The following is an 11,220-nucleotide window of genomic DNA, read 5'->3' on the forward strand; positions in this document are numbered from 1 at the left end:
GGGTTGAAAATTTTCATTCACCTCATAGTTAACAAAAATTTACAATCCGTAGTACTTTTCTATCAATTCTCAAATGCGTTTAATTTAAATCGTTTAGAAAATGCGTCATTTATGTATAACATTTTATGTGGAATTATTCAATAAATTTCGTTTTACACTATACTTTTTGAAACTATTTGGAGTTAATTATTTTTTGTTTCTTAAAAGCAACCCTGCGTGCTTGGAAGGCGTGTGTACCAATAATTTCATCCCTAGCATATTCATCCCCGAGGAAGGCAGTCGCCAAATTCACCGAAGGTTGTTTACTGGTTATATTGTGTTATCATGTCACGTTGACAGCTGTAGCACAACACTAATCGGTTTCTATTTTTATTTATTTATTTTTGATAATACGACAGAAAGATTAATTGAAATTAAATAAAAAAAAAACAAATTCACACATTCGATTAGGTTGATATTAGAAGTCTATTTTATAGCAATAATCATTTTCGGATAAGAAGGCATACACCCCGACTAGGTCGTCTGACGGTAAAAATTTATAAATTGGTTGGGCATTCTTTAAAAAATTCAAAATTTAACCATAAAAATCATAAAATTATATAATATAATATTTCAGACGTTCCGTATAACAATGTAGATATTTTTAAAAGATTAATCGTATATTTAAAGCATGCGCAATAATTGGTGTACCTACCAAATCAAAGTTCATTTTCCGATAAACATATGTACATAAGTATACTTATACTTATCTATCTTATTATTATCTTATACTTATCTATAGATATGTTATTGCTTTAACAGATTTTTTATAAGCGCAGGTCCCACTGCTCAGTTATTTTATTAAACTTTCAGGGAAAATTTTAGAATGGTAACCCCCGATTACCGAATTAAGGAAAATAGGGGGGGGTAGAGGGGGTTCTAAAGGGGGTGTATGTAAAGTTTTAAAGCGCGCAACCTTATAGTTTTTAAGTAATCTGTTATTAAAGTTNTTTCATCATAGGAAATACGTTCGAATTGGTAGGCTCTAAAGTACCAATGGAATCCAAATTTGATTTGTCACGACGATATCGACATGTAGGCGATTTAACGGATGAACCACCAACGCGTGAAGTAAATACAAAGATTTCCTATATGTATACAGAATACAATACTTACTCAAATTATTTACCTTGTTTGAAGTTTGCAGAGATTACTATACCCGTACCGTGGGGTCATTTGTCCGGCAAATGGTTTGGTCCGCAAGATGTTCAACCAATACTCGGTCTGCATGGCTGGCAAGATAACGCTGGTACATTTGACTTGCTTGTGCCGCTTTTGCCTCCAGACATTCCATTCCTTTCGGTAGATCTACCCGGTCATGGGCTGTCGTCTCGACTACCAGATGGCTGTTATTACAACACAACTGACAATCTGTACGTAATACTTATTATAATGAAGCAATACAAATGGCAAAAAGTCTCCTTAGTCGGCCATTCTATGAGCTCTATAATTGCATTTGTATTCGCTGCGGTTTTTCCTGACAAAGTGGACATGGTTATTGGTTTAGATGCACTGAAACCACATCAGCGTCCCCCTGCCAGTTCAATACGCAGCATGGAAACGCGCATGGATGAATTCTTAAAAGAGGATGAGCGTAATCGTTCCAAAGAAGAGCCACCAAGCTATTCTTATGATGAACTCATCGAACGTATTTTTATCGGTACTTTCCACTCTATCAATAAGGACCGCTGTAAACATATGCTTGCACGCAATATACAAAAATCGGAAAAATATCCAGAGAAATATTTTTTTAGCCGGGATCGTCGCTTGAAATTTTACAACTATTTGGTTGGATCACAGGAACTTTGTGTAGAGATGGCTAAACGTATTGAGTGTCCTTACTTGTTTATTAAAGCGCGGCAATCAACTTATTTCGAGGACAAAAAGTATTATGATGAAGTGCTGGCGATACTACGAACAAAATCGAAGTTTGAATATTTCGAGGTCGATGGATCACATCATGTACACATAAACAACCCAGAACGCATCAGTGGAGTAGTAAACGATTTTATTAATCGTTTTGGTCCTTTGGCAAAGCAGAGTGGTCCATCTCCCAGCAAATTGTAAAGATGAAAGCTATTTTATTTTGTTTTTTAAAAGATGTATTATATATTTACATATGTACATATGAAAGTATACGATTGATATTTACTAAAAGAAATTTGTATATATGCATAAATATTTGTTGGGACTGACATTTATTATAACCTTTTAAACATACAATTTTTTACGAAAAATTTATGTATGTATATTTTGTATGCATAAAAGTAATTTTTAAGCAAAAAACAAAACTGACTTACATTCTCATATACAAATTTAAGATTATCGTTAATCTTTTCCTGATCCAATGATCGGATTTGAACCAAATTAGAATGGGACCACCTGCGAGGTAGCACCTTTTCTTTAAAAAGTGAATTACGGAAATCGGTTAACGTGGTCCAAAGTTATGCCCTACATACAAAAAAAAATAAAATATTCCGATGAATTGATAACCTTCCTCCTTTTTGTGAAGTAGGTTAAAAAGAGCAAGTGAGCACTTTTTCTTGTAAAGGAAATTGGTATATATATGTACGTGTACATACGTATTTATGGAGGCTTACATTCATAATAAAAAAAAAATCGCATTTCGTTTAGTTTCTAGATGTTAAGCAATCTATGTATGAGTTTTTAATGAAATATCTTTAAATAAAGGGTTATAAAGATGTTTATAAAAAGCTTTCTTTTGAAAATTTTTAGTAAGTTTATATTGATACGCTTATAAAAAACTTTTTTTGAACCTTTATTATAAGTTTGCACTTTTACGCTTATAAAATGCTTTCTTTTGAACATTTATTACAAGTTTATATTTCTACGCTTATAACCAATGTTCCTTTTCGGTTATATTACGCTTACTTTCAAGCGTTTTATAAACAAAAAATCAACGTTTTGTAAGCTCAATGTTTATAATTGAAAACTTAAAAAAAACTTTCTTTAAGTTTATTTTGCTTGTTGGGAACCTTTTAAACATACAAAACTTTTCAAGAACGCCCCACTATGGGCTAAATCACATTTTTTTGTTTAAAATCTAATATAACGAGAAGGAAAAGAGCTAGCGCAATAATTTTTTGTGTGAATAAAGTTCAAGTTATGTCGGTTAAAGGAAAACTAAAGCGAACGTCAACACGCTTTACTTGAGGGGTTAAAATGAGGGGCGAAGTTGACCATGTTCAAAAAATTTATGACCTTTCGATTTTCTTTTTGCTGTATCTCAGAGGCGAATCACGATATCGATACAATTTTTGTTTTAAATAGTAGTAAATGAAATGTACATTAAGAAAAGGCTTATTAGAATACCATCAACCCCTAAATTCAGGGTTGAAATAAGGGGTGAATGGCTAAAACCCAGAAAATTCACTGAAAAACCTTATAAAGTGTTTTCATAGGTGCCGAAAACGATTCCTATAATTACTTCTGCAAGGATTGATTTATTGGGATATCATCAACCCTTCATTTGGAGGTTAAAATAACGGGTAAGTTGCTGAAAACAAGAAAATTCTAGAAATCGATGTCCTTTCGCTTTTCTTTTTGCTGTATCTCAAAGGAAAATCATGATACCGATACAATTTTTTTTNAGCTCCGCATACAAATAGCGACTGATATGGACTTCGGTCATCATTCTCCTCATCGTAAAATTTCTGCTGAGGGTTAACATAGCCAGAGGCACCATCAAATCCAGTCGTTACCGACAACTCTATGCTATTCATAGCAGTTTTGGGCCAATCTGATGTAACAGCTACGCATAATCTTTCGGCAGTCTTTTCTAGCATCTGTTGCATTGGAACGGATACCTCAACCTTTTGTTAAAAATTATGAAAATATAATTTAGAAACAAACTCTGAATTCCTTTACTCTAAGTAAAACGGCAATTAAGCAATTAATAAAATCATCCTAATTTTCTATATAGCATTCTGAGTGTTGTTAAATCGAGTGCTAAAGTCGCATACACGAAATGAGGAGATGCCTCGCAAATACAGAAATTATAGCTACTGTTCAGATTTTAACAAATTACTTTAAAAATTATCGTGAAAGGTAATTTTGATTATTAAGTAGAAACAAAACCTCAGATATGCTGTAATCCTTTGGACAACAGTCTCCTTTAGCACGTCCAAGAGTACTCCAACAGGGAAAAATTCGACATCCGCGATCTTTTGTATCTTTCGCTAATATGTCGTAAGAATTTCTGGATAATTTAAGTTCCAAGCACAGAGATAAAGCTGATTCATTGGTGTGCTCTTCAACTAAATTACAATTTTTATTTTTAGTGTCTTTATCACGCGACTCGTCAACTTCCATCGATCCTTCGTAGCTTGTATCATTTAGTAGCCTCGTTTTAATAATTTGTAAAGCCATTTCTAACACTTCAACCTTATTGTAGCGTTCATTGTTTGATAGTTCCACTGCACGTGACCTTATTGTACTAGGAGAAGCTTGATGAATCAGAAATAATTTTGGAAATTGTTTTCGCCTCCTATGAAAACACTTTAGAATGTTTTTCAGTGAATTTTCTGGGTATTAGCCATTCACCCCTTATTTCAACCCCTAATTTAGGGGTTGATGGTATCCTAATAAGCTTTTCTTTAATCTATATTAAATTTACTACAATTAAAAAAAAAAATTGTATCGGTATCATGATTTTCCTTTGAGATACAGCAAAAAGAAAAGCGAAAGGACATCGATTTCTAGAATTTTCTTGTTTTCAGCAACTTACCCGTTATTTTAACCTCCAAATGAAGGGTTGATGATATCCCAATAAATCAATCCTTGCAGAAGTAATTATAGGAATCGTTTTCGGCACCTATGAAAACACTTTATAAGGTTTTTCAGTGAATTTTCTGGGTTTTAGCCATTCACCCCTTATTTCAACCCTGAATTTAGGGGTTGATGGTATTCTAATAAGCCTTTTCTTAATGTACATTTCATTTACTACTATTTAAAACAAAAATTGTATCGATATCGTGATTCGCCTCTGAGATACAGCAAAAAGAAAATCGAAAGGTCATAAATTTTTTGAACATGGTCAACTTCGCCCCTCATTTTAACCCCTCAAGTAAAGCGTGTTGACGTTCGCTTTAGTTTTCCTTTAACCGACATAACTTGAACTTTATTCACACAAAAAATTATTGCGCTAGCTCTTTTCCTTCTCGTTATATTAGATTTTAAACAAAAAAAATGTGATTTAGCCCATAGTGCGCCCCATTTCAGAATTTTATTGAAAAACACTAACTCAGAATTTTTTTTGAAACGAATTCTGAAATAGGGCGTTCTTCAACAACATTCTGAAATAGGACTTTTTTGAAAAGTTTTTTGATATAGAGCGTTTTCGAACTGGCTGCCGAGATAGGTCGAAATGCAATTCCAACTGCAAATCCAATACCATTTCCACAACATCCTCAACAGCCCTATTGTTTTATTAATTAACATATAAACTCCACACACACATAAAACTTTTGCCAACTGTGTTTAATGTTTGAATTTTAGATGAGTGTAATATTCACTATGTTCTATTAAAAAACACAAAGATTTTAAATTAGAAAGCCGTTATATTGAACCCATAATTTAAAATTTTTTAAACCTGCTTTCAGATTCGTAATCAGCTACCATAAAAACTCCTAAATACTACCAAAACCCCCGAGTAGAAAGTTTCGAGCAATGTCAATCAAGTTTTAAAAATTAGTCCACCATATTGGATTTGCCATTTTGAATTTTAAAAATTCATAGCCAAATTCATAATCAGCGACCTCAAATCACCCCGAATAACATGTTTCGAGCGAATTCAATAAACTAAAAAAAAAATAAAATAATTTGTCCGCTATAGTGGATCCGCCATATTGCATTTTTCAAAACTGACTGAAGATTTGTAATCAGTGGCCCCATAAAGCTGATGCCACATAAAACTTTTGCTTCGCTTTACGTGAAAGATTCGCTTTGATAGATAAGATGAATTGTATGAAAATGCACAAAGCATGCCACATAGATCATTGAAGCTGCAGCGCGAAGTCTTTTCGCTTTTCGCCAACTCCCGTCCTTACGTACCTGGGCGAGGGCTCTTCTGCAAGCAGCTGTCTATTTGGGTGACCACGTCTGTTGCTCCCAACTAGAAACTGCTTGCGAAGCACTGGGTTATGCTCCTTAACGGAGAGCATATGAGCCTCGTCGTGCAGGTAGTGTTCTGGCGACATCAGAAGGCATTCGGTCACTGTCCTGAGTGCCGTGTTTTGGCAAGTCTGCAGCTTCATTCACTGCGTCCTATTAGTCCCGGTGACCACACGGGCGCTGTATAGTTCAGAACCGGCCGGCCAATTGCCCTATACGTTGCCAGCAACGTTTCTTTGTCTTTGCTCCAGGTGCTGCCGGCTAGCGACTTGAGGACCTTGTTGCGGCTTTGTACTTTATTGACAATTGCGGTTGTATGCGCCGAGAAGGAGAGCAGACTGTCCAAAGTTACTCCGAAGATCTTGGGGTTGCTCACCGTCGGAATTGGTTCGTCATCGACGTGAATTTCCAGTTGTAGTTTGACCTCCTTCGTTCAGGTGGTAAACAGTACGGCTCAGGATTTTGTAGGGGAGAGAGTTAGGGCCGGTTGTTCAATGTCTGATTAGCACAAATCGGAGGTAGAAGCTCCGGTTAAGCACAACTACTGCTTTATCGATCACATGTTACATGTATGATGTCGAAATCGTCGATAGTGTAGTGGTAGTGATAACCAGACATTGAACAACCGGCCCTTAGGCTCCGTGCTTTGGTTTAAAGTGGGTCGTAGGACATCGTGAACAGCCGTGTAATCCTGTAAAATCCCAAACGATACCGCCACTGCTTGGCCTTGAAATAAAAAATTTCGCTAATTTTTGCGTGAGGCACATTCAGGGCGAGACCCATATTAGCTTAATTTGGTATTGATCAGAGATATAGCCTCTCTCCTACAGTTCGTCACTAGTTGTAATCTAACAGAGGTACAAGAGAGTACTTTAAAGTCGCTTGGCGACTCGAGAAGATATCAAGATGAATATTTGGGAAAAAATTATAAGTAATGTTTATGTCAAAAGATTTCGCACTAAATTAAAATCAAAAAATAAATAAAAATATGCAAAAACTATATGCATTTTTTTGTAAAATATACGATTGAATGCCATTTCAAAGGAAATTTCATGATTCGTAAAGATAATTTAACCATTTCCATTTGAGGATGCCCAATAAAAACATGCATTTGCATGAGATTCCGAGCCCAAATAATAAGGCTGTTAAGGCAGTGTCACACGTATGGCACATTTGCACAGATTTGTACATTTTTTTTTCATGATTGAGATAAAGAAAAATATTTGTGCATTCACGCGATTGGGATACAATTTGCACCAAATTTTGGGCAAATGACCAATTCTGTGGCACTGCCTTTAAAGTTAAAAAATAAAATCATTATCTCTATATGTCAAGTTACGTTATGGTATGTTGTGTTATGTTACGTTACGTTATCTTATGTTATGTTATGTTATATTATGTTAGTTACGTTATATTATGTTAAGGTATGCTATGCTATGTTATGTTATCTCATGCCATGTTATATTATGCTATGCTATGGTATGTTATGAAATGTTATGTTATGTTGTTCAAGGCAATTCACCTCAACTCACCTTAATCACTTCACCATAACTCACCCCGTTTCATCTCAACTTTAGTGGTTGATTTTCTACCGTTGGGCGAACACTAGTAAATAAAAAAAAAACTCCCTGCAGGCATTGCCGCCGAAAAGTTAATTTAATTAGTTTTGTTGATTTGTCAATGTTTTACAATGCCCGCAAACTACTCAACATCAATTTGAATATTAGTATCAATCATAGTCCAATCACAGATAGTTAATTGAAACTGCTATTAATTATAGGCAATGGTTAATTTGGACATATCGCTTGCAAACACGCTCACGCCAGTTTTAATAGCAGCAGCCTCAATCGGCTTTAAGCACCAGTTAGCATTGAAGTCCGTTTAAGCTGAGCTGCTTCTGTCGAAACTACCGGAAATGCGCTAGACTGATATTTACATACATACATATGTACATGTGTTGTAAAGATACGGCAATGTTTCGAAAGTAAGCACGCACTATTGCTTTTTGATGCGCAACATATTTACTTAATTAAAGAATTATAAAAAAAAAGGTTTAAAAATTAGTAGCTAATGAAATTTAAAATCACTAAAGCAAAAAAAAACTGCTGCTTAACTTGCAATTAGTCCCAATAGCTTCATCAAATTAAAACCGAAAGTAGTTTTTTATTTAATTTAATAAAAATCTTTTTTTTTTATTTTATTTTGTTTTATTTTATTACCATCTGTTTAAGCCAAAAAAAAAATACTGTAAATAATTAACAAATTTCATAAGCCTTTGCAAACGAGACATGCGCGTCACTAGACTTTTAATAAGCCATCGCTTGTAGCGTTTCTGATGCCGCTTTTGGTAAGTAGGTGCATCTGTATGTATGTACATTAGACCGTACCAGAAAAAATTGTTCGCCGTTAAACTTCTAACTTGAAGTATTTTTGAAATGCAATTTCGGAAAAAAATTCGGCCGAACGTAGGGGTCGCCGCTTAAGATTTTTCGGCATTTCCTCGGCATTCGGATCTTAAAGAATGATACATCTTGTCTATTTTAAAAAATGTATTGACGAATGTAGGTGGCACCGAAAAATTTAAAAAGGTGAACCCTAGGTTCGGCAAAAAAAAAATCGAAATTGCCTCGCAAAAATCTTTAAAAAGACTCAGGGGTGTACGGTGAACTTTTTTGTTTGCTTGTGAGGTGGCACGGTCTAATATACATATGTACATAATAGCATGCATGTATGTAAGTATGTACATTAGGCTGCGCATCGAAAATGCTCTTTTTGGAAATTTCAAGACCCTACCCCCTAATTTTATTAATTTTTATGAGAAATATGATTGCCTATTTTTATAGATTTTTTAAAGGTCCTTTAGAGATCGCGACCTGTCCATTTAGGTCTGAAAATACGATTTTGTAGATTTATGAGTTTTTGAATGACTATTTTTGGACCCGATTTCAAAGAGCGAATATGATCTGAGAAGGGGATAAATAGGCCTTTAAAATGGTATATAATAATCTATTGTCGGATTTGGCTTGTTGGGACTTTTATCGGGTAAAATAAAAAAAAAAAAACGTATTTCTCGTAATTTTTTTTAATTTTGACCATCGCTAATTTCCACAATTTCAAAATATGTAGTACTATCTAAAATTAAATCTATTTTTAAATAAACTGGTAGCCCATTTGTTGCAATCGCATAAAAATTGTCGAAGTAAGGCGACTTTTCTTAAATACGGCCTTGAATTTATATTGTGAATGTAGAGGTCGCGACCTCTAAATGACCTTTAAAAAATCTATAAAAATAGGCAATAATATTTCTCATAAAAACGAATAAAATTAGGGGGTAGGGTCTTGAAATTTCCAAACGAAGCATTTTCGATGCGCACCCTAATGTACATATGTATGTATGTAAATGCATTTGCCTGCATAATTTGTTTAAAATAAAATAGCTATTAAAAACCAGATTACACAAAAATAAAGAAGCTGAAATTAGCCGCCGCACACACACTCAACACTGACCTACATTTATGAGTGCATACATACGTACATATGTATGTATGTATACATGCCAAAAAATCAATTGACTGCGATATCGTATGACCGTATGCATATGCAGATGAATGAATGTATGTAACTGCTCCGAAACAGTGCAAGCGGGGTTGGCGAACGCGATCGGTAGCTGGAAGCTGGAGCGTTTTTGAGTTCAGCTATTTGGCAGCAAGCCGGTATAAGATGCGTGGTGTGAGCCGAATGTATGTATGTTTTGGTTGAACTTGCGGTTGCGGTCGTTGAAAGCGAATTTGGGATATGGAGCAGAATTAATTTTGAACGATGCTGTGGGGGGGCCTTCATGAAAAGCAGAAAACATGCGTGTTAAACCGGCGCATGGGGAGACATAGGACAGGGGACATAGCATGCGATTTTTTTCTTCTTCTTTTTTTGATTTTGTAATTTGCATTATTTATTTGCTTGATTTAATTTCCAAGAAGACAGCGCCACTGGCAGTTAAAGAAGCATCTGAGAGCGCTTGAACAATATGCTTGCTTGTAGCCAATTGCAATGTAAGCTTAGTTGCCTTCAATGCTCCCCGGTCGTTTACAAATTTCTGGCGTTTTTTTCTCATTTAAGTTATGTGATCTTTTACACATTTACATACATATGTACGTATTCAAGTAAATATTTGGGTATATTCTTTTTTTTTAGTATTTTTTTCGCTGTATTTATTGCATAATCTAGACTGAAGATCAACGTGCCTTCAGCGTGTCGGCTTGTATTTAGCGCAGCCGCATGGGAACACTATGCCCGCACAAGCAATTTGATGAGGTAAAAAAAAAAACTGTAAAGTAAGCGTGTTGAGCGCGGTTTTTTTTTATCGTCATTCATTTTTAATTTATCTATATATACATATGTACATACTTAGCTTATACATATGTATGTATGTATGTATCTCGTTGTGTAGCTATTCTAGCCACATTCTGCAACTTTGTCAAAATCAAATGAATATCATTTGCATAAAATATAATGAATGTGAGGATGTTTCGCAAATTTAACGCATTTGTTTGCTTACGTTTTAGAGCTTATTTACCGTTAAGGAGATCTATAGATTATAACCAGTTTGCTGGACAACACATCGAAATTCTATGCATTCTTCAAACAAATGCCATGTTTTGTTTTGTCTAAAATCTGTCTGCAAGTAAGTCTTAGGGTCGTTTTCGCATTGACCAGTTAAGTAATTCACATTCGACAAGTAAATAATTTAAAGTCAAACTGGTTAATGTGAGTTAACTCTTCACCAGGGCTGCCCACTATCCTAAGCTATGAAGTGCCATATTGAGTGCCAAATAAAAAATTGAAAGTGCCAAAAAATTTGTCATTCTTTTTAATTCTACCCATTTAGCATTAAAATTAGCAACAAATTCCTAAAAGAAAAGTCCAATGCCAAAATGAGATGCACCAGTTGTATACACTATAGAAATTTGAAAATTTTAGTTGAGAACAAAAAAGCGCACGCAAAGGATTTCACAAAAGTATATTGAAATACTACTATTTTTTAAAGTGCCA

General features: G+C 34.7%; 1 protein-coding gene and 1 long non-coding RNA gene across 6 annotated transcripts in view; both read left to right on the top strand.

The window, feature by feature from the left end:
- LOC108362207 (probable serine hydrolase) overlaps positions 1–2,317 on the top strand; it is a 5,578-nt gene extending 3,261 nt beyond the window's left edge. Inside the window, exons 1-4 of one of the 5 annotated variants that reach the window (XM_017615078.1) lie at positions 367–528; positions 819–846; positions 990–1,110; positions 1,180–2,317. In XM_017615078.1, coding sequence (XP_017470567.1) covers positions 1,036–1,110; positions 1,180–2,106 — 1,002 coding nt within the window. In that variant the 5' untranslated portion in view covers positions 367–528; positions 819–846; positions 990–1,035 and the 3' untranslated portion in view covers positions 2,107–2,317. The other 4 variants (XM_017615081.1, XM_017615077.1, XM_017615080.1 and 1 more) reach the window with 4 other exon arrangements.
- Positions 2,318–3,658: 1,341 nt separating this feature from the next.
- LOC108362225 (uncharacterized) lies at positions 3,659–5,061 on the top strand. The gene is made up of 2 exons (XR_001847434.1): positions 3,659–3,847; positions 4,894–5,061. It is a non-coding gene; the product is annotated as an uncharacterized LOC108362225 (long non-coding RNA).
- Positions 5,062–11,220: the final 6,159 nt, after the last annotated feature.

The sequence above is a fragment of the Rhagoletis zephyria genome, unplaced genomic scaffold, assembly GCF_001687245.7.
Source record: "Rhagoletis zephyria isolate East Lansing unplaced genomic scaffold, Rhagoletis_zephyria_1.1 Rzeph_scaffold_00962, whole genome shotgun sequence".
Taxonomy (NCBI): Eukaryota; Metazoa; Arthropoda; class Insecta; order Diptera; family Tephritidae; genus Rhagoletis; species Rhagoletis zephyria.